The sequence below is a fragment of the Geospiza fortis genome, unplaced genomic scaffold (assembly GCF_000277835.1).
Source record: "Geospiza fortis unplaced genomic scaffold, GeoFor_1.0 scaffold181, whole genome shotgun sequence".
Lineage (NCBI taxonomy): Eukaryota > Metazoa > Chordata > Aves > Passeriformes > Thraupidae > Geospiza > Geospiza fortis.
The window spans coordinates 2,494,906-2,518,837 of NW_005054412.1; the positions used below are offsets into that span (position 1 = coordinate 2,494,906).

The following is a 23,932-nucleotide window of genomic DNA, read 5'->3' on the forward strand; positions in this document are numbered from 1 at the left end:
CTGTTTGCCACATCAGAAGCTCCTTCCCTGCAGCAGGAGTGCTCGAGATCAAGCTAGGCAGCAAGAGGCAGAGCAGCACGGAGCAAGGAGGACAGACAGGCAAATGTGGGAGTTTTTTTAACTACACCTTTTAAAATTTTGCCTTTATTGTTAAAAAGTGTTTGACTTAAATGACGGTCATTTGGCACAGAGGAAGTTTATCCACGTGCTTCCAGCAGCCTTTCACCTATTAAGGCAGCAAAAGCTCAATTCATGTATTTCTGACCTCCCAAAAGTTCCTCAGTAAAAACAGGAAGGACCAAGTGCTGCAGCTTGAATGCCTGGAAAGGACCCATCTCCCTGCACATCTTACAGCAGCAAGAGGTCACCATGTAAATGCTTTTTCCAAGAAGCCATTCAAAAAATCAGGCTTATGGAGGGGAAACTGAGGACGTGTGCTGCTGTGTTTGGCAGGGGCATTTGTTACCAAGGATAAAAACAGTTTTGAAGAAATGCCTGGGATGACATTCCTGACCCCTCCTGCTCCTTCCCAAACTGAAATGTAGGAAAACAATGAAAAGAATATCTTTATGGGAAGAAGTCTCCCTTGCCAAGATGCTGGGGTTGACCATGCTCTTCCTCATCCCGTCCCAGGGGAAAAATGTGCATCCCTGGAACACTGTGCAGCAACACTACAGATGGCGTGGGGGGCATTGATGGCAACTGCGGGGGTCAGTCCCAGCAGCCCTCTCCTTGCTGCCAGTTCACTCCTGGTGTTGAGGAGACAGAGTGTGAAAACTCCTGGGAAGAGCATCAGGTCATGCCAGGGCTGGGTGCATGCCTGGCTTTGAAACGCAGATGCAGAGGGAGCACAGGGCAGTGGGCTGCAAGTAGGGATAGCAGGAACCAGCCCTCTGAAAACTCAGCCATGCAGCTGAAAGTAAAATCAGGGTGCTCTTCAAAACAACTCTCAAATTTGTGTGGTGGTGATTCTTAGAGGAGAGAACTTTCTTGCAAGGCATGCGCTGGTAAATGATTGAATAACAGTGACTCATGTTTTATTATCAGACTTGACTGTAGCGGCGCTTACGCTCGCTTCAGATTTGTTGACACACATTTCTCCTGACGCCTGCCAATAAGGAAGATGCTGTGAAGCAGCACTGTGATGTACAACTGGTACAGGAAAATGCAGGTGAGGGCTGATCACAGCCTGAGCCCCTCGGCACCGGAGCAGCTTTTGGGAAGAGAGGGGTTGGTTTGGCAATACCAGCCACCGATGGAAAGTGCTGGTGGGTTTCTGCTCCAGGGCGCTGGGAGGCTCGGCATCCACGTGGGTTGTCGGGGCGTTTCAGAGGACTAATCCCTTAGAACCTGCCTGAGACTGATGTCTGGTCCCAGAGTCACACCCCGGAATGTGTAAGTGGCTCCCAGTGGGAGGCTGATGGTGAACGAGACCCCACCTTGCACCAGCCTTTCTGTATCTGAGTCTCCTTCCAACACTGTTTCCTTTGAGGTGGAAGAAGGAAGTGATCTATTTTTGGGGAGCATTCGCACCAGATGTTCGGTGATGGCAACACTGTCTCTATCACTGCATGCTCTGCTTCCGCACAGGAGCCCCCGGGCTCTGCCTGCCTGACTCTGCCGCCGGTGACCCTGTCCCTTCCTCCTGCCCTGCCTGACCTCCACTGCTGGCAGCCCTGCGCCAGGAGGAAGGAGTGAGTTCACCTCCCCCAGCTGCTGGGAGCTGGATCAGCATCCTCCAGGTAGGACAGGATGGTTTTCCTGCTGCCCCACCACTCCCAGGCAATCGATGCCAGTTCCGTGGGGCCAGGGGTGCTCAGGGACAGCCCAATACCGGGAGCAGCACTTGTCTTCCACAGACCCTGGTGCAGAGGGGTAAACCATAATGTTGCTGCTGTCACAGGTTGCAACATTCTCAGGGTGTGCTGCTGCCTGGGATCGATGTCCCTGGTCTGCTGGCCTCAACACTCGTCTTTGAGTCCTCTGTTCCTTCTGACGTGGGTTTTTCTTTCCATCTGAATCATTCAGTATGACTTTGGAGCACAATGGAGCTGTGATTTTTTTCGAAGCCGCCAGCCTGCAGGAAACAGAAGGCCTCTGAATAAAAGGGAGGCTCTTGTTACAACTTCCCTCTTATTTACTGTTCCCAGTAGCAGAGAAGTAAAAAGACAATGAATGAAATGGAGGATTAATCACGCGTAGCACTGAAATATAAACAAGGAGACAGAGCGTTCCAGAGTGCTGCTCCAAGCAGTGGCTCGTGCTCACAGTGTGCAGAAATCTCTCATCACTGAGACCTCCTGGATTTCATGAAAAAGGCCAAAATGCCAGAAGAGGCTCCACAGGTGGTTTTTCAAAGGTAAACTTGCAAAGTGGGTATTTTCCATGGACTTTTCTCTATTCACTGCTCTCAAAACTTGAGTTCAAGTTGATAATCCCTGTGCACTGGTCCATGACTTTTGCAGAGGCAACTCCCTATTTTCCTATTTTTCTGTATTAATTTTAAAACAATAGAAGTTCAGGACAACTCCACAGTGTTTAGTTCTGCTCCTAAAAGGGGCATGTGGTCATTAGCCTTGCTCCCTTTTCTGCTTGCTTTGGTTGCCAAACACCAAAGGATTGCTAATCATGTTCCTTATTTTTTTTTTTAATCAGAGATTTACCTGTATTTGATTTCCAGCTATAGATTTTGAGCATTCACACCAGCCTTTGCAAAGGTGTTGAGCTCCTCAAGTTAATTGGTTATAAATTAACTTTGGGAGGTTGTTTGTGTGAAGCAGATTGCGTGCATGTGGCTTTGTGGGGGTTTTTAGAGAAGCAAAACAGAGGAAAGAAAGGTGAACACGGGGATGCATGACACAATTCAAATTGCCTGAAATGCCTGTAATAAACAGTTGTTTTGTGCATCTGAATATCTGCATCTGTCAGGCAAGTTCTGTTGATTTTTTTTGGCGTTGGGACGATGCATTTAATGTCAGGGTTGAGGCAGAGTACATAATTGTAAAACTGATGGGGAAGCTGCTCCCCATCCTTATTCAAAAGCTCCAGCAAACCTCTTAACTGTTCATTTTACAGTTCTCTTTAGAAAACATACAAGAAAAACCTCGGGAAAGTTTATTTGGGCCACCTGCAATAATAAAATTGAAGTGACCCAAGCCTGAAAATCACACCATGCATCTCCAAGTGAGTATAAAAAGCCAGAACATGGGATATATTTAAGCTAAAAACCAAAACCAACCCATGCTGCTTAACTAATCCTTGCTGTAACCTTCTGCCCAGACTTTGCCTGGGACTGGGAGCCTGGGGCAGGCACTGGGCAGGCGGGAGCCCTGCCAAAGGCTCCTCGTGGCCTTGTCTCCCTGCTCTCCCGGGGGCTTTCCAACTTGCACTTTGTTTCACTTTCTCTTTCTGCTGTGCAGGGCTGTGCTGGAAGGGTTGCAACATCCTCTGTCAATTATTTACACTATTTGCATGGAAATTGTAACAAAATATATATTCTTTCTAATATTAGGATTATTTTTTTCAAAATACTACTAAAGTCACACTGGTGCTGCATTAAACTAGCTGGCGATACTCTTTTAAATGCCCTTTCTAAATACTTTTTAAGAGGGGAATTGCATTAACCTCTCAGCTGCAGCTTCCCTGTTTACACACAGCAAAAGGCACTGCCAGCCTGAACCTGCCGGGTCAGGAGCAGAAGGGTGACCCCTGCAACTCCCACCACCCTGATCCCCTGCAGCCTCCAGCTGATTGGATTTGCCAGTGGTTCCCTCTTAGGGAAGAGCTGCCTGGAGTCTTCGGTCATGATATGAGTACTTCCCAGACAGATGCTTCTTTCCTTGACTTTGGTTGTACCTATTTTAGGGAAATTAATAATAGAGAGCTCCTGAGCAACTCAAATTTAGACACTCTTTGGAAATCCAGATAAAAAAAAATCTGGGAAGAGTTTGTGGTTTTTTTCCTTCTACCCACTACAGCAGAGGTTGGAGGATCCAAGTCAGGATGGGGGTTTGCCACTGTGCCCTCCTTGGTCCCTGCCCTGGTTGCAACCTCCAGGTTTGGCAGCTCTACCATTTCCCTGGGAAGCCTGTCCCAATGCTTGACAATATGCTAATAAATGTTTTGCTGCATTTTTTTTCTCCTTCCCCATAACTTTCAAGTTTCAGAACACTACCAGCAGAAACTTGATGAATCTTCATGATAAGAAGATTCCCAAAATTTATAAGGCTTTGCTGGCTTTTGGTCTTGGTTTTGACTACTCCAGCAAGTCACTTGGAATTTTATAAAATTGTCATTCTACAACAGATTGAAAGAAATAGATTATGTATTGTCACAAGGTCTGAGGGTCTGTCCCTGCCAGGGTTCTCGCAGGCTTTAGTCTCTCTGCCAAGGCTTCTGGGCACAGGACCCATGGCCAGGAGCCTTAAAGCTCAACCCTCAAAGTTAAGGGGAATTTCCAAAAGGAAAGGCATGTGCTCCATGGCTCACCCAGCTAGGATGAGAGGGAGCACAGGGAGAGGGGTGCAGGTCCTGCCCCTGACCCAGAACCCTGTGCCTCACTCCTTCTGTGTCCCCCGGGGTGCTGCAAGTAATAGGAGCTGCACGAGGTGGTGACAAGTCCCCAGCATTCCGGGTATTTGATCCGAGGAAATCACCAGTCAGCCAGGAAATGTCAAGATTACGTCACATGCATAATCTTTTAAAGCCCTGAAAAGGAGCTTGTTAAAATCTGTGTCTCTGCAGTGTGATCCCAGTTCCTTTCAATTTTCCTTTGCTCTTCCACTTTACGGGAACAGGCAGGCAAATCCTCCTCCCAGATATCATTTTACTTTTCCCTCCCTTTGACTTACAGCACTGTTGTTTGCCATGGCCTTGCCACTCACTGGGGCTGGAGGAGCAAGTCCCAACTTTGCTGGGCCCCCAAAGGGAAGATGTTGTGATTCCCAGGGCCTGTGGGGACACAGCTACAGCCCAGCTTGTCCACACTGGGAAAGAAGGGAGAGGATGTAGGAGTGGAACTGCCATCCCTTCCCCTGGTGCTTGCTTGTGTTCTGGGTGGGCGCCCTGGGCAGCCCAATGATGCTGCAGGGAGGTGCCAAAACTTCACAGAGCAAAACTGCACCTCGTTATTCCGCTGATCCTGCAAAACTATTAGGGAGCACCCAGCAGAGTATGTGACACACACATGTTTAATTTCTTTTACAGTTTCAGTTTTGATATATGCTCGATGTGTTTTTATAAAACAAAGATTTATTGGAACCTGGAATTTTATGACTTTAAGGTTTGCTTGAGTCCAGATTGTGAGTTTCTCCTTTTAGAAGAGGAGGGGAAGGTTTAAAAGAGCCCATCTGCCTGTGGCACTTATGAAACCCTAGGCCAAGGATGACACCTTTTCCCTTAACTTCTCCTATAATGTCAAACAAAAATTTACCATCAAATATTATGCCTTCCATATGCAATGCCCTGCTGTAGATTTAGATCACAGCAATCATGTTGGGCTTCTCTCTTTCAAGTTTTTATCTGTGCCATAAGGAAGTCAGGACTCAGTGTAGGGTCCAAGGAGGAGCAGCAAGGCAGGAAAAACCCAAACCATACATAATTAATGACAATGTGCCTTCACTTGTGCTCTTGATTTTTCTTGTAAAAGCACAGCAATGCCCTTGCTGCCTGCAAGGCTGAGGAAAGCAGTGTCTTTTTAAAACACAGTGCCAGTGTCAGACAGCTCCAAGTGCTCTGGTAGGAAACAAGCAGCATCCAAGGAAGCAGAGCCTGAGTCCAGCTCTCCGGTTACCACGACATAAGTAAACAAACAAGTTTATCACAAGTAATGAGGGCATTGTGCCAGTTTCAGTTAAAATAATGAAATAAATAAAAAAGAAATCAACCCCAAACCAACAAATCATTACAGCATGAGGAAAGTCCTGAATGAAATTGATTGTTCGTGCCAACACCAGAAATATATCTTGTCATAAACTCGGGCCTCCACATCTGCTTCAGCACCAGTGGATTCTTTACAAACAGCCTCTTTAATTTTATCTAACAGCCTGTTAGCAGACATGGAGTCCAAAAATACATCTCCTTTTCTTCCTCGCACTATCCTGAGCTTGGCAGGGCACCAAACATGAGGTTCAGCTCGTAATTCAAAAAAGCCCTTCTTTAAGCATTGACTGAGCTTGATTTAATAAAAATCCTGTCCAGCTTCCTCCGGGCAGCCCTAATGGGATGCAGAGCCTGGTGCTTCTCAGGGGCTGCTCCAGACCTGCTGTGTGTTGGCCAGTGAGATTTTTTTGTGGTGAAACAATATTGCTCTGCGGTGGAGTTGGGGAACCGGCTGGTGTTCTCCAGAATGTCTCCCCCGAGGGGTGTACAGCTTCACTTTCAGCTATGCCACCCTCTGAAAATGAAGTGAGCAGGCAGCACCATAAAAGCAGAGCAGGGCCACAGCACGGGATGTCCTGGTGCCCCTGGTAGCCCCAGGGATGCTCCAGTGCCACTGGTATCCAACCCCCCTCCCACTGGCCCTGCCTTCCCCAGGGGAAGGAGAGAAAAGCATCAAAGACCCTAAAGTGATTCCAACCCCTGAGTTCTCCTGGGGGGAGATTTATCCATTGTGTCCCCAGTGCGGCACTGCCAAGCACGTGTAGGTGCTCCTGGAGGAAAGATTGGGCATTCACTGAAATAGAGGGGGTGTTGCACTGGGGCTGGTTCCCAGAGGGTAGCCCCGACACCAGAAGCAGGACAACCACCTTCACACTTCCTAACGCTGGTGTTCCTGAGCACAACACTGATTTTGTGGCTGCTGACTGCCTGGGAAAGCTGGAAGGGACGCTGGCTGACTTTTAATGCCAGGACAAGAGTGGCTGACGTCACCTTAGAAGATGAAACACGTTCCTGCTGTGAGGACTGCACCGGATTACAGACCCAGATTTCCCAAGAAATTAGAGTGAGAAACACCATGCAACACCACATTCACTGCAACACAGGAACTCATTAGCTGGATAGTTGAAAATGTTAATAATTATCCCATTTGACAAACCAAGGTACGTATTTCAAGCCTCAAAGTTTGCTGCGCTCAAGAAATATTTATGGCCTGCCATGTCATGATGTCCAGGAGAAAAGGATGTTTTGTAGTTTCTCCTCATGGCTCAGTTGTTTATTTAAATTACTTGGAAACTAAACCAGCAACAAACATAACCACTGCTGTTGTGAGGTGTGGTTAACAATAAGTAGATTTTATTTAGCATTACATCAAAGGATGAAATGGAGTGAAATAAAGGAAAAGGAAGTTTCTTGAGTGGTCAGTGAGCCAGATCCCAATGCCAAGACATGGAGGAAGATCAACAGAAATCCTGCAGAACCCATCCCATCACTTGATCATGCTGACACAGGCAAATAAATGAGCAGCACAAATGCCAACAAAAGGGAGCTACTGCATGTGGCAAAGGATGCTGCAGGTCTGTAGTGATGGAGGGGCTCTGTTGGCTGGTATGGGGGATGCTGGTGACACCCTGGGGTTTTTCATCACCTCCTGGGAGGGATTTTCTGACCCTGTGGTTGTGCCAGGGAGGCTTGAGAGCCTTGTGCTGCTGGTCTGCCAATTCTCAGCAGCACCTGACCCAACAACAGAGAGGCATCCAGGACTTGGTGGGGGGCTTGGGGTCCTTCCAGTCAGGTGCCAAATTTCACTTTACAAAGAGCACAAGCATTCATCCAGTGGTACCTTACTGATCTGAGCATGGCTGATGCCTTTCAGCTGAATTTCAGCTGAATATTAAAGAGAAACAGATCGAAGGCAGACAACTGAACAGGAAAAGCGGGTTTGGCTGCCCAGCTGTGAGCTGCAGTGCCCTAATCCTTCCCCTTATGTGCTACAACAGGGTGTAATTCAATCCTAAATTACTGAAAATCTTGATGTTTTGTAAATCACGTATCAGAAGGTATTTTATTTATACAAGCATCTACTCATTAGCAGTATCAAAATACTGGCAATATTGTGCATGCTCTGCAGGGGTTCTTGTCAGAGCTACATTTCACAGCTCAGATAGCCCCAGCTGAGAGGAACACATAGGTTTTCCTGGCATCTCTTTTTTTGTCCAGTCCTATGACTGGTGGGGTCAAATGGAAAAGCCATGTCTGAGTGGAGAGGCCTAGAGGGATATGGTGGGCAAGGGAGCAGGACGTGAGGCAAGCACAGGTACCTCTTCTCAAGTGGTGGCTCTGCCATCTTTAGAGACTTCCCAAAACTGGCTTGATGGATCTCTGGGAAACCCAATCCCTCTCCAAAGTCCCTTCAGCCTTGCTTACTTGCCCTGGAGCTTGCAGGTAGTGACAGTCATGCTCCAGGCATTCTGTGCAGGTTGCTCCTAAAAGCTTCTAAAATCTTTCTCCTGGTGAAGGCTGGAGGAGCTGATTCTGCAGTAGGAAGGAGGAGAAGTAGGAGGCTTGAAAAGGTCACATCAAGGCTGCAATTTCCAAATAAGTGTGAAGGAACTGGATGCCTTAACACCCTCCAACTTAAACACCCTGTCTTGGCTGTTAATGGAGTGTGCCATAAAACTGCATTTTCTTTACCTATTCAACAAAAATTAGAGGGAGAGACCTCTTAATGTTAAGCAGGAGAAAACGTTTTGGCTGTGAAGGCTGCTTTTCCACACAGGAAGGTTGCTGGCAGAAAATGACAGCTTGTGGACAAACAGAGTCAGAGTGGCTGCAACAGCAAAAGAGTGGAGGAAGGGAAATGCAGCCTCAGATGGAAATGAGACTGTAAATAGAGAATAACCAGTCTGAGGTGTCCATATGTTTCATGGACTCACTTCCCTCCTTTTCTAGCATTTTGCTGAGCACTATAGCAATATTCAAGCCATTATTACATTAAGAAGTCTTTCAGCTTTTCTGCCTGAAAAAATAGTCATCGCTTGTAAATTGAAGGCATCACTCTCTTATCTGGTCTGCAGCCAGAAGGGCTGGAAGCAATAGAAAAAGTGTGAACTTTCTCCTTCATCTCGGAGAACATTAACTTCAAAGCCAAGCCATAAACTTTCAGATGTAATGACTATTTGTCCAAAAGAGAAACACATCAGCTTGATCAATGAGTGAAAGGTATAAAACACAGAGGTTACATTTGCTAAACACTTGGGAAAAATGTGTGGTTATGCTTGAGTGTGTGGAGAGGGGAGTTACTACTGAGTCATTATTAGGGCAGGCAGGTCTAAGGGGCAGTGTGAGGATTGTTGTGGGTGATTGTATGTCCAGCACGGAGAGGTTTCTGTCCCAGGGGAGGCTGGGCTGCCCTGTCAGAGTGTGCTCCAGCGCGCCCTTGAGTGCAGACCTTCATCACCGAGTGGGGACCTTGTCACTGTGTTGGCAGCCACATTATTCTGCTTTTCCAATAAACCATGGGAGAAAGCATCTCTCCTTTCAGCTGCTCAAACAAAGCATTCAGGACCACCAGCACTTCCTCCTGTGTCCTTGCTCCAACTGTGTGAATGCTGACAGGGAAAAAACCCCCCGTGGGTGCACTGCCTTGTCCCCTGAGCATCGCTGAGCTCCAGGGTCCAGCAGTGCTAACACAGCCAGGCAGGTGCACTCACAGATTTCAGACATCTTTGGTAAGGCTCCCCACATCCTTCTTCCTATTTTTTAAACATGCTTTCCATTTTTCTGATGAAATCTCCATGGAAATAGAGAGTAACAATGTCTTTTTGTTTCCATGGCTTTAGAGGGACAAAAAATTTATATTATGTGACTTTTTTCTGAGGATAACCATTGACCTTCTTGATAAGATCCCTTCTCCCCTCACCCATTAGGGCTTCCAGGAGGAGTCTGGACCCCATCCTCTCCCTGGGCAGTGGGTGAGTGATCCTTGTGCATGGTAGGGTGCTCAGAGAGGATGTTTTGTAGTGTTAATCAACTCTTTGGTGAGAGTTTTTTTAGAAGGAGTAATTGGGAGGACTTGCTGCAGGCACCAGCTTCTGCTTGCTGGGGCTCCACGGGGCTTGCTGGGGAATGAGGTCCAGACCTGTGTGATTCCTGTCTGAGGATGGAGAAGAGGAAGTGCTGGAGTATGAAGGGGGATTTTGAAAGGTCTGTAACATCTTCTGCCAACATCTTTTTTGGATCAGCCCTGTGTGAACAAGTGAGAGCCCGGAAGAGCTATGTCATCCTTGAGGACAGCTGGGCTTGCTGAGGGCAGCTCCATTTGGGATGGGAGGCAGAGGGTTGCTGCCACTGCTGGGGGGAAAAAGAGATATTAGTGGGGTGGAAGCCTGCTTTCCTCCTGTGCTGTGCTTGCCTGTCCCCTAACTCCTTGTGAGGCCAAAATGCCTCTATAGGGAACCAGAGAGCAAACCTGAACCCTTCTTGCTCACCACACATTTTTGTGTCCCCAAATTCCTGCCAGAGTGAATGAAGCTTGTGGGGTCTACTCAGGTTCCTCACCATACAGGTGGTGTTTGGAGGAGATGGTGGCTCAGCTCTTGAAGTGTCTGCCCCTAGATGTGCCCTGGCCTCCAGAAGGTGAGTTATCCTCTCCAGGCTGTCCCCTCTACCCTCCTGAATTCCAAATTCCAAACTCCCAGCATCCTGGGGAGCAAGCCATGGGGACGGCCATGAAATGCTGGAGCTGTGGGCATTGGTGGGGGTTGAGATGACATTTTGGAAGCGTAAAGAACAACTGCATCCTAAATCCATCTGGTCACCCTCCTCCTTATGGCACATCACCTGCCCCATCCTGGTCCCAGTGGAGACTCCAGAGACAAGAGCAGGTGATAGTGGGTAGAGGTGGGGCAAGAGGAGCAACAGGAGGGCAGTCAAGTCATTTGTTTTAAGGGGCAGCTGGATTTACCCAGGTAAAACCAGTGCAATGCCAGCAGGCTCCACATTCAGCAGATCCCCAAAGGTATTGGTGAAGCAGTGCTCAGCCTCCCTTGCAACACCCCTGCTTGAGGGAGGCAGCTGGATGCTGGGCTCCTTTTCCACTGTGGAGCTGTACCTGTGCTTTGTAGGTGTGCTGTGTATTTAGGTCTGGTCTCTGCCAAGGGATCCACTGCAGCAATCCCTTTTACGTGCCTGGAGTCCCATTTTCTACCCCCACTGGATCACATCCTGGACTTCAAAGCACATGGGGAGCAGTGACCTGTTTTATTGCATGATCATAAAGCAATGGCCCTTCTCTGCTCCTGAATATAAATAATAGACAGTATGTATGAATAATAAATAGTAGTGATATTGTTATATTTTTACATGGAGGCCTGCCAGAGGCTTTTTTTAAGTATGAGACTTGAGATTTACTCTGAGAAAAAGGAAGCAGAAAACAAGAATCCTGACAGTTTTCTAGCTGGCTGTGCAGCTGTGCTGAGAGAGGTGCCCTGCAGATCAAAGGGAACCCGCTCCTGTTCTCCCCAGGTGCTGCAGTGCTTCCCCTGTTAGAGCAGATATTGGTTATCAGGCAGCAGTGCTATGAACAGCACAAATGTGCACTTTGCTCTCCAGAGGTTATGGCAGCCAGAAGGATGCCAGATTAGATTTAGGAAAGCACATATGGATGTATTGCCTTCTTCAGCCTTGTATCATTCATTAAAGTCCTCCGTTGCTCTGGAGGAAGACAGAAAGCACGGCTGTGGACAATCACAGCTGCAGAAGCATAATTGCAATTGCTGTCTCAGAGCTGCTTAGCACTTCTGATAATCCTTGGGACCTGCAGTGAGTCACTACACGATGAAGGGAGAGCATTTTGGGAAAAGGATACAGCACAGGAACAACTCCATAGAAGTATTAAAAAAAACTACCTCCAGTTTACATTTCACTGAGGGGAAAGGTGCTCTGAGGCAGCACCAGCACAAGTTCAGACTGAAGCCCAGACTTCCTGCTTTGGAATTCCAGGTGTTTGGAGAGTGTCTCTGACACCAAGTCCTATACCATGTCTTCCCCTGAAGGCTGAGATACCACCATAGCTCATCTCTCAACCCAGTCACTGGCCAGAACTACAGCTCCAGTCCACTGAGAGCGAATCCCACCAGTTCACCTCACATGTTCACAGGGGTGTTTAGCTTCTGGGGGGGTAAACAGGAAGGTGACAGGAGTGAAGTCTCATTTCAGTGTTGGGATCTCCTCCTTTCTTTCAGTGCTTCAGCAAAACCTCCCTCTAAGCCCCATACACTGCGTAACAGATGGCACATCTGTTTCTATTTCCAGGGTGATCTCACTAATCACTTTTTAAGAATCCAGCATCCAGGGTTAATCAACACGAGCTGAATTACAGCAAAGGTTCCTACAGCAGTGGAAAAATCCTATGCAACTCCCTTTCCTCAAATTATCCTCTTGGATAGTTGGGTTTATCCTCTGCCTAAATTCTGCCCAAATCCTCATGATCCCTGCAAAGCCAAGGCCTCTTTCCAAAAAGCTTCTGCCTCTCGGGGCCTTTGTCTATTTGACAAGGCAGATCTTCCAATAGTTGATTTTCTGTTTGGCAATCAAACTAAAGGTTAAAAAAGCATGATACAGGTCAATCCCAAAACCCTCATGGGAATGGAAAGGGAGATTCCCAAGGAAACTTTGTCCTCAGCCACAAGGCCTATGAAGAGAAGCTATCACCCACTGCAATCCACTGCCTACAACACAGCGTCAGAGCACACAGGATCCAAGTTCAAACCCCTTCTGTTTCTCATATGGAAAATGTTTTTAAAAAGCTTTCCTGGAAGCAATATCACACCCAGTGTGCCAGGCAGCACCGGAGGCACATGGAGATGGAGCACAAAGAGGCAGGAGACTGGCTGTGCCCTGCTGTGCCTACACTGCTCAGCACAAAGGCCAGGGCAGAGTGGCACCCCTGGGCTCGCAGGCACTGTGCCTAGAGCTTGCTTCCCAAGGAGAACATTTACCTTGGCAGCTGCTGCTTGGAGTGATCCACACCAAAGGCTCAGAGTTAGCAGAGAGCCCAGCAGACAATGAGCACTAATCCAGGGCTGGAGTCCATCTGTTCTTTGCTGGTGATGTAGCTATGCCTGTCAGATGTGCCTACAGTGTCAGACACAGCTCCCCAGCTCACTCTGGGTCCTCATCCTTGACTGTTCCCGTGGTGTTGGTCAGCACACACCTATGCCGTCCTCTGGACTGGGACAAGCAGCTCCCTCCAGCCACCAGGCAGTGCTGCTCTGGGCATGGATACTCCTGGGACAACTTGCAAGAGCCACATGAACAAGCTGTGCCTCATTTCCCTCAGGATGTTTCTCCAGCATGGTCCCACCAGCCTTTCCCATCCTCCAGCCCTCCTGAACACTCTCATGCCTCAATCCAGGTCATGCTACACACCCTATGGAATTCAGCACTGGTGAGCTATAGCATCATCTTCCTGGGCATTTGATGCTGGGATAAAAAACTGCCAAACTTATGAAAATACTGGTTTGCTCTTAGGTCCATAGGCCCAACACCCAGGGCCAAGCAAAACTGGAGTCAAGTGCCATGCTATGCTGTCAAATTCAGCTTCTTTTTTGTTGGCTGGCCCTCAGCAGCCAATGCTACTCTGAAACAACTGCTCTTGTCCACTACCTACCAGATCCCAGGCTTGCTCTCTGGGGCAGGCAGTTTAGTCCTGCTGGTATTCCTGCTCTATCTGGTCCAATAAACAGTGTAAAACATTCTACCCTGAGCAAGAGGATTAGGAGAGCCCTGTTGCAGGCTATGCTGTGGTTTGGCCACACTCTGAAGACACAGCATGTTGGGTAAATCCTCACTCCAGCTGAGGTTTCCTTTTGAGATCATCTTTAAAAAAAAAAAAAAAAAGTAAAAAGAACCTCAAACCAATGAAGCAAGCCATTTTTATGTTTCTAATTTTTGGGGCTAATTCTGATGAACGGTTGCACACCAATTGGCAGATAGCTTCTGTCAACCAGAAACTGTGCTTTTCAGTGAGTAAGCTATTCTTCAGACATCATTGGCTCTACTTGTACCCCCTTCCCACTGCCACAGGAGAGGGAAGTACTGCATGTACTGCTTCATGTATGATCCTTGCTGCCCTGGCTCCAATGTAGCCACCAGATGGTCTCACCCTCTGCCTGCTCCTCTGCTTGGGGACATTAAGGACCTTCAGCAGTCACCATCTCTCACCCTGGGCAGCTTCTTCCTCAGCTGCACCTCTCCCACTGCTGTCAGAATGGCCATGGCGAGTCTGTGAAGACTTGCTCACTTAATTTCCATATTGAGTATTTTTAGCTACTATAAGCGGCATTTCTATGTTCTCCTTTCAGGATACACATCTTTATGAGCCCATCAGTTTATGCCATCTGCTGTCTGTTAGAATGTAAACACCTTCTTAGGGACAGGTACATGCACAATAATGGTAATGTTTGTTACCAGGACATGGCTGTGGGCTCCACAGGTGGCGTAGCTGACAATGGCCACAAGCCATTGTCATAGCATCATAGAATAGCTTGAGTTGGAAGGGACCTTAAAGATCATTTAGTTCCAACCTCCCATTATGGGCATGGCCACCAGGTCAGGCTGCTCATAGACCTGGGGTGTCCTCTGAGGACAAACCACTTGGCCCTGATTTTTTGCCACCTCCATCACCATATGCACCAGCATCTCCCAGAGCCCACCGGAGCCATGACAGGCTGGTTAAAGGGTGGCTGGGGCACTTGTAGGGTGAGCACAGCCAGTGGGGGTGACAGCCACATGTTTGTGGGGGTGCTTCTTTTAAAGCTGATTTATTTTAGCAGGACTTTTACAGAATGTAGCTGGCAGTGATGGCCAGCAGACATGGCAGTGTCCAGGCTTTGGTGACAGACTGACAAGGAAACTCTGGGGCTGGCAACAGGCTCCTGGAACCCTTTGGGGACCATCTGGTTAACCCTGCTTTTGCTGACCTTGCTCAAGTAGAGGACTTGGCCTAGGTGATCTCCAGAGTGCCCTTCAACCTCAGCCTTTCAGTGAGACTTATTTAAACCTCTGACATCAAGCACAGATTGGATATTCAGGTGTATATATTCAAGCATTCAATAAATTCTTGACTCCATACAGGAAATTTGGCTTTCAAGTCCAACAGCACATTGAACTTTTACCAGGCTGTAAGGCCAGAGTTTCATGAGTGTTTTAACAACCTAACAAACAAGGGAAGTACAAAATCAGATGTTTCTATGCAACAACCATATGATCCAAAGTTTATCAAACAAAACCATTTGCTGTCAAGACAGAGTGGAGCCAAATCAGTGTGATTCAAGGTTTTAGAGTCAATTTTGTAAAATGTCAGAAGGAGTTACTTAGTGCCACCCAGTGTTGGCAGCTAGAAAAAGGAAGGTTAAATATGGTTACAACTGGGTGTAGCCCTGTGAAACAGGAAAAAAAACCCAGCTCTTGCTTTCTGTATCAGGGGTGAGTGATGTCACAGAAGCTGGGTAGCACCAGCATTCAAGGATGGGTGTCCCAGAGCTGAAATGAAGTTTAGCCATCTTGTTTAAAAAAAACCCCCAAAACCTCTACCTTTTATATTCACTTTTCAAAGCAGGTAATCAGTTTGAGATGCAGATGGTCTCTTGTCACAAGACTCACTACCCTAGTCTGACATCTGTCTAGTGAGAAAGCTGCACTGACCTTTCTGGTCAGATGTTCAGGAATTTAGATGAGACACAACAATATAAAATGTGTCTCTTTCCTAGAATAAATAGAGTACAGTTAAACACGACTCTTTTCCCCCTTCCTGCCTTTGTCTCAGGTGCTGCATGACTTGTCTTTTCTTTGAAGCCTTTAAAATTACACAGGATCTCATGTATATCAGGCATAGAAATACTCTCCCAGCTATCATCTTTGGATGGCTGAAGAATTGCATTTGCCCTTCCATGGGCTGAAGAAAATCACAGAATGGTTTGGGCTGGGAGGAGCTTTAAAGACCATCCAGTTCCAACTCTCCTGCCATGAGCAGGGACACCTTCCACTAGACCAGATTGCTCCAAGCCACATCCAACCTGGCCTGGAACATTTCCATATAAAGTTAGAGTGCCATGGTGCTGTTTAACAGATATGGAAAGTGAGATGTGAGCAGGCATTCCCATCCTCATCACAGCACCATCCCAGGAGAGCTGGGACCTGCCCAAGATGGGATGGAGGAGATCTGGAGCCAAGAACCCAAATGGGAAAGAGAGGAAGGGGAAAGCAAGGCCCAAAGATGCCCCAAAACCACCAGTTGCTGGCAGTGTGAGGGCATCCCAGGGTTGTGGCTTCGCCTGTAGTGGCACAGACACCCTCCTTCTACCATTTTGGGCTCATTCACTCTGCTCTGAAGTATTCTCGCTGCTCAGAGGGAAAATTAAGACAACAGAGGTTTGAGTGGTTCTCTGCTGGTTCTTTATTTCATCCCTAGAAGATGAGGGCCAAGGGGAGACTGACACAGGAGTTTACCTCAGATTGATACAACAAAAAAGCAACAGTAAAGTGAAGGGTGGCTGCCCTCTGAAACAACCTCACTTCCATGAGCTTCCATGCTGGTGATCCATGCTTCTGGGTGTGAAGACAGGCATTTTTACCTTTTTCTCCTACTCATGTGGCCATCTATCTCCCAGTCACATGGCCTATCCCTTGGATTTGTGCTTGCTGACAACAAGTCTCCTTTCTCACTTACCTTTCACTGACTTCTGGGGAACAGGCCAGGCAGTATGGCCGCAGGTCACGAGCCAAAAACTCCTTTTCCAGGGCCAACACACTTGGCGTGGTTTTTTCTTTTCTCACCAGTCCCGTGAGACTCCTGGTGGACCTGGGTGCTGGGCTAACTCTGCTGGCTTTTGTTGGAACTTACTGCATCTGCATTTCTCACTAGGGCCCTACATATCCTAAGTGCTCTCCATGCTCCCCACAGCTATGAGAATCTCAGTCTTCCTACCACAGAGCTCACAGTTTAAAATCCAAGGTGCGAAATCACTAAATCCTGTGATGGCTGCTCAGCCTTTGCCTCAGGAATTCATCAAAAAAAGAATTTTCTCCAAGAGGGCCATAGGACAGAGTGTGCACACAAAAAGAAGTTGGTAGAGGAAGGAGACCAGACAAATACATCATTCTTGGGGGGAAAAAAAGAAAGAAAAAGAGTATCTGTGTGTGTCCCTTCAGTTAGGAAGGTTTACAAAGTAGCTTCACAATGAGAAACAGTGCCTGCTCCAGAGGTTTTACAGCCCCAGCAATCAGAATGAAATAGCAGGAAGGCGAAAGGCAGAAGCAGGAGACCTGTGATTCCCTGCCTTACACGGAGCAACTGTGCTCAGTTTGCAGGTCCAAGGCATTTTTAAGCCTATAAATAAACCGGGGACGTTAATGAAGCCATTAATCTGCGCTGGCCGCCGTCCCAGCTATTTTCAGTGGCGAGGTTACCTTGCCTCTCCCAGCAGAAGGAGGTCTCGAGGGGCGAGCGGCAGGGACGGATGCCGTGTGCCCGGGGCCACCGCCCTGGCCGGGAGGACACCGCCACCGTCCTTGGCAGCCCACCCGGAGGAGGTGTCCCGAGCGCCAGCCCTCCTGGCTCCCAGCCTGCAGGGAAACACGAAAACAGACGTCAGATAATAAACAACGAGAAAGGCAGAGCGCTGCCGGCTGCAGAGGGAGGCTGGTGGGTGCTCCTGCCTGCAGCCCTTACGGCAGAGGTGCCTTCTTAGTCTCCTACAAGGAGACACCCCGCGATGGAGACCCTCTGCTCCCCCACCTCTGCCTTCCCAAGGACAGAAAGTGGCAGAGCTCGGAGCTGCAGAGAAGGGGACCGTGGGAAGGGCAAGCCAGGGCATCCCAGCACACTGGTCTAGGGCAGGGAATGGCTGGAGTGCAGATCCCTGCGGAGAGCAAGGTCTGCCCCGAGACAGCTTGCTGCCCCTCACAGCAATAGCCAGTGCTTCCCTCGCAGGCAGAGGGGGAGAAGAGCTCCCTTTCTTTTCCACCTCTTGGGAGTCTCTGGTCAAGATGACCCCGAGATGTGTTAGAGAGTCTCTTTTCCCAGCCCAGCAGTGGAAGAAGGAGTCAGGATTCTTCTGTTCTGGTTTTCAAGGTTGTTTATTCTTTTTTATCTACAACATTCTTTTTCTGACCTGCTGAGGTCTGTCTAGCAGGTTGGTCTGAGGCACACTGAGTGCCTTCTTATATATATGCATATATTATTTACAATAACTTCCCAATACCTATCACCTATGTTAGACAGTGTGTTTCTACTCTAAACGAATCCAAAAGGGCCAGCATCACCCAGAAGATGGAGGCTAAGAAGAAGAAAGAAGGACAAGGCAAGCCCAAACCCCTCCGTCTTGGCTTCTGAACCCCCATTATAAAACTCAAAATTCTACTTTTCTATCTTGTAACAAACTAACTGTCATTCTACTTAAACTTTCGTGGCTTGTGAATCCTCATATAAGGTTGGTAATTGTTTTTTCCAAGGGCTAAAATTGAAGGCATGGGTATTTTTGACTCCGTGCCAAGGTCTCCGAGTCCCCTGTCAGGGTCTCCAGTCCTCCAGGGCAGCCAGAGGAATTTCCTGGGTTCCAACATCCACCCAGGAGGAGAAGGAATGTCATGCACTTGGATGGTAAAAGCTATTTTTTCTCCTTCCTGCCATGAGGAAAGAAGCCCCAGGACAGCATCTACTTGGGAAAAGAGCAGCCCAGCATCTGCCCTCAGTGCTCACATGGCACCCAGAGCTGGTTTGCCTGTGGGCAGTGTAGCCCTGAGGTTCATCTTACAAAGGTACCTCTTACAAATGTTTGCCTCATCTTACAAAGTATACCATGCTTCTGTTTATTTTACTATTTCTTTCACAATATGCCAGGAAGAAATTTATTCCTAGCAGTAAATGAGGAAATAGGTGCCTTTGAAAACCACATCTACACATTGCTTTCCTTTGACCTGCCCCCTCAGGTATGGTCAGATACCACCACACAGGGTTAGAGAAATTAATGTTCCTGTACCACCAGAAAACAACACTGGCCAACTTTTTCTTTTCTACTCTGCAATGAGCTCAAGATGTTGAGACATTTGCCAAATAATATTACAAAAGAATTGTTCATGCGCTGGTCCCAGGTGACATTTGGCTACTGTAGCTATTAGGACTTATTCTCCCAAAGCATTCAGTGGCACAGGACCTTTTCCCCAGTCTCCTCAGAAAATAAACACTATTTTCTGTTCTTTGTGTTGCTTAGTAATGTTTCCTGAATTCTTAATATCTATAGTGGTCTGACTGCTAGTTGCTCATAATGTACCATCTAGCAAGAATTAAGAGAAATTTGGATGTTTTTCTTACCTTCTTAAAATGATATTTTGGGGCCAGAGGCAGCAATTTCTCTGTGGAAGACCCACCCCACTTGATGTGGCTTGCAGCTCACAAACAACACAACCTGTTCATTCTCAGGAACTGCTAAGAAATGCATTTCATTTACTTGAGATTTGCTATTGTGTCTCAGCTATATCCAATGGACAATCTGAAGGCACTACTTATGCTACAGCTTCCCTGCTGCAGTTGCTCTCTGGCCTCTTTTAGAGATCATGTAGGATATGACCATTTGAAGGTCTCTGGAGGCCTGGGTGGCTTGTGCATGGCAAAGTTTGGTCCTGCCTACAGCCACTTTGGCAAGCAGAGACACACCTGGATCCTGCACTGTGCCCTGGCTCTGTGAAGTGAGGCTATGGACTCTGGTGCCAGTGACAATCTGAGACACCAACCCTGAGACAACTGACAGGAAATTTCTTTCCTACTTTAATGAGTCTACACAGTGTTAAGCCATTTTTTGCAAAGCTGTCACAAAGGGCCCTGACTGATCCCTACTGCCTGTAACTGGTACTTTGGGGAGCCCATCAGCCCCATCACCCTCTTGAGATTGCTCTTCCAAAGCTGCTGATGAAGGGCAGCAGGGAGCAGGCACTGCAGCGATTCTTTGGCTCCACAGAAGTGTCTGTTGGTCACATCCCCAGCAGATCTGGCAGACTTGGTGCAGTTATTAACTCCTAATCTCTACTTGTGGACTTTTCTGGGTAGTTGCTAGGATGAGAATTTTCTTTATCAATGGAATTTCATCGGTTGGGTTTGCTTGCCATCCACTAGCTTGTCAAATTCAGAGATACAGCCATCTAAATCTTACTGGCATAAACTACAGCAACATCGCTCTCAGGAGGAAAGTGGGGGGGGAAATATCCCCTCAAAGGTATTCTGTGTCTGGAGAAACTGCATGCCCAGTAAGAAACCAGCTTGCAACTGCAATCTTACACAAGACACACAGAGATACTCCAGATAGACTTAACATTCACCTTGGCAAAATAATCAGCTTGTCAAACAAAGGAAGTCTTTGTGGCCAGAGTGGTCATGGAAGGTAACTAATACTCTCCACCTGCAGCATCTGTCAAATAAGGATTTTAAATATTACAAGAGAGAAGATCTGAAATGTTAGAGAAGAAAACATATACATAGGAGTGAAAACAGCAGCATGTGATGGCAAAAAATGGAAAATAAATGTTTGAAATGTTTCATATTGACCCAAATAAATAACAACCTCAAATGAAGTGGTTTAGGCTTGTTTCATATGGTAAAGATATAGGCTAGCCTGGCTTCAGGCTAGTACTTTGCTTTCCCTAGAACAAAACAAAAGGTTTATCTTGGCTATGAAAATGTCCTTGTCAGATGTCAGCTGAGTTCTCTCTGGGCAGGTCACTTATGTCGTACCAGCTTCAGAAGAGACCCATAAACCACTGCCGCCCAAACATGATACATCTGTGCATCCTGAGCAGTTATCCCTTCTCTTCCCTGAGTGGTTCAAGTTGTCTCAGAAGGCTTCCTTCCCTATGCCTGGAAAATCCTGCTAGAGAAAAATGTCATTTCTAGTAGTCGTGATAATGGTAGACATCCCTGCAGCCCCCTGAACCCTCACAGGGTTACATTAAAAGTGCCTTTCATGGCAATGCCAGGTACAAGAATTCCTTCTTGCTGACCCTGCTGCTCACCCACACCAGAGCATGGCTCCTGCAGGCACAGTCCTTCCTGGCACCAGGAGGGATGTGCCAAGGACCAGCACCCAGAATGACCCAGTCACAAATAAAATCCAGTGAAAACTTGTTGCTGCTTAGAAATCATCACCAGAAAAAGAAAAGACCCAACTCAGAGAATTCCCTGCTTGGCATACCAAGGATTAGGCGATGCATTGCAACTCAGAGGTAGGAGGGAGCAGCTAGAGCAGGAGACGGCATTGCTGCCAAAGATGAGCTTCAAACTAAAGCCAGTGTTTCCACATTTCCACAATGATGGAGGGAAGGGTGACAGTGTCTCAGATGGGCAATAGCTGAGTGAAGTGGAGCTGAGCCCTGAACCAAGGCTTGAGTGAGACATACAGGTAACCTCTGACTGACAGCACTGGTCTCCAGGGAGGAGACACCATCGATCTTCACATTTAGGAGAACAAGAAAAGTAGTGATTTATCAGATCAGTCATAGAAATGCAAAAATCTGTCTTATTAATATTGACAATTAACTTTTATATTTGCCTGGGGAAAAGGATCCTGGTTCCTTTCCTCTGGGATGCTCAGGTATGTGGCAGTGGAAGCCTATTGTTGCCTTTTGTAGGGCCAGGACAACAGTGTGCTGGCAGGCAGGAAAATGATGTGGCTCCTCTGGACCCAAGAGATTGCTGAGCAGGACACAAGGACACTGGAAATGCCCCCAGCTACACAAACGTGATATTCCATCATGCCGCTGAGGCAGCAGAGCCTCCTCCTGCTGCTGCTCGGAGTGGGCTATGTTCGCTGGTTTGGGTTTCTCAGAGTGCTATGATGGTTCTGAGATTCAGTCTCTAATTAGGTCCCTGTAGTGGTGAGATTGCTTCCTTTATAATCACTCAGTGGGAACTGGTACTTTATCCTCTGTACTCAAATTTTTATGTCTTTCACCCTCATTTTCTCTCCAATGCCCAGAGTCTCCAGTCCACTGGATGACAGCTGCAAAAACCTCTGACATTCACTTTAAGGATTATTCTTTTCAGCTGCTTCACATTTCCTTTTGACAAGCTCTTCCAGTGATATTTACTGCAACTAATGAATTAACTCACAGCTGGACCACTTGCTAGCCTTTTCAGTCTAGAGCTGTTTTAAATCTTGATTAGCTGTTATGATTTGTAAATCTCACAGAACTGCTAAGTCCAAGCTTTCCTGTCTCACACTGTGATCAGGAGACTGTTCCCAGTCATGCAGAGCAGCAGTACACAGGCATTAGGCATTCAGGGGGACTCGATCTCTGCAGCAGGTAACGAAATAGTGCATTATCCACAGGAAATAGTTCAGTTCACAGGGAAAGTTATTTGAATAACTCATAGTGTGCCAGTTTTGCATGGCCTGGTTTTTGGTAGCAGAGGAGCCACAGAGGTGGCTTCTGTGAGAAGCTGCTGGAAGCTTCCACCATGTCCAGCAGAGCCAATGGCTGATGGCTCTGAAGATGGACATGCCGCTGGCCAAGCCAGGAGGGTTGGTAACGCCTCTGTGATAACAGATTTCAGAAGAAAATCAAAGCAAAATGGGGTGTGCACGCAGTGTTAATTCCAGATAGAGCAGAGGGGGAGGTGAGAACATGTGAGGGAACGAACATGGAAACACCATGGTCAGTGGAGAAGGAGGGGAGGCACCAGAGCTGAGATTCCTCTGCAAGCTGTAAGGAGGCCATGGTGAGGCAGCTGTCCCTCTGTAGCCCATGGGGATCCATGGGAGATGCAGAGATCCACTCACAGCCTGTGGGGCAGGTGCCATGCTGGAGTGGATGGATGCCTGGAGGAGGCCGTGGTCCAGTGGGAGACCCAGTGGAGACAGCAGGTGTCTGCTTCCAGGCTGGAGCAGCCTGTCCTTGGAGGGTTGCACCCCGTGGAAGAATGACCCATACCACAGCAGTTTTGGGAGGACTGTGTGCCCATGGGAGGGACCCACAGTGCAGCAGCTTTGGGAGAACTGCTGCTCATGAGATTGGAAACACACTGGAGAAGTTCATGGAGAACTGTCTCTCATGCAAAGGGACCTCATGGCATAGCAGGGAATGAACTCCTCTCCCTGAGCAGCGGAAGAAAATCTGGGGTGGTGAACTCATCAAACCCCCATACCCTGTCTCCCTGCACTGTCAGTGGAAATCAGGGAGGGGCCTGGGGAAGAAAATGTGTTTTAAGGGATTATTTTACTTCTCATTATCCTCCTCTGACTATGTTAGTAATAAATTCACTTTGCACTTCCAAGTTATCTGTTTTGCCCTTGGAGTGTTTTCTCCTGGTCCTTATCTCAGTTCATGAGCCCTTCATTAAACTTTTCTCTCTTCTGCCCAGCTGTGGCAGGGGAGGATGAGTGAACAGCTTTTGTGGGTGCCTGGTGTTTGGCACTGTCAAACCACAACAGTTTTTGGTGGAGAATGCAGGCACTAACATGGACTTTGAGATAAGGATATTAATTGGGAGAAATATTGGGCAAAACAATTATTATTGTTATCAAGTAGAATGACAGTGTGGAATTTGCATTGTAATTGTAGTGAAGGGTCTAAGGGTGGATTTTGTATAGTTTGTCCATTTTTGTTCTGTATTGTGATGATGTTATTTTTGGATCTGGTGTGGGGAACTTTCTTTTCTTTCTGTTTAGTTTAGTTGTTTTTGTTGTTCTAAGACTGTATGGTGAATGTGGACGATTTTTTTACTGCAGACTTCCACGGTTGTTGGCAATCCTTATAAGCTGTCTGATACTGTTAATATTATTAGCCAATACTGCTGTTATTCTATGGAATTCATGGAATTTATCATCATTCTAGTGCAAGACAAAAAAACCTTTAGGTGAGGAGCTATTAAAATGTGCCCTGAGGCATCCAGTTCCTGGGCTGAAGGGTGCGTGGAGGGACTTGGGCAGGTTCCTGGGAGGTTCTAAATCACCTAAATCATCTCGCATTGCCTGGGAATTTACTCCTGAACAGGCAAACACAC

At 47.4% G+C, this 23,932-nt stretch overlaps 1 protein-coding gene across 4 annotated transcripts in view; it reads right to left on the reverse strand.

The window, feature by feature from the left end:
- Positions 1-7,209: 7,209 nt before the first annotated feature.
- The window catches only part of LOC115948476, a 61,269-nt gene continuing 44,546 nt past the window's right edge, over positions 7,210-23,932 (reverse strand). For 2 of the 4 annotated variants that reach the window (XM_031061405.1, XM_031061403.1), the window contains 2 exons: positions 17,350-17,505; positions 7,210-8,412 (listed from right to left, as the gene is read on the reverse strand). In XM_031061405.1, the coding sequence (XP_030917265.1) occupies positions 8,364-8,412; positions 17,350-17,505 (205 nt within the window). In that variant the 3' untranslated portion in view covers positions 7,210-8,363. The other 2 variants (XM_031061404.1, XM_031061402.1) reach the window with 1 other exon arrangement.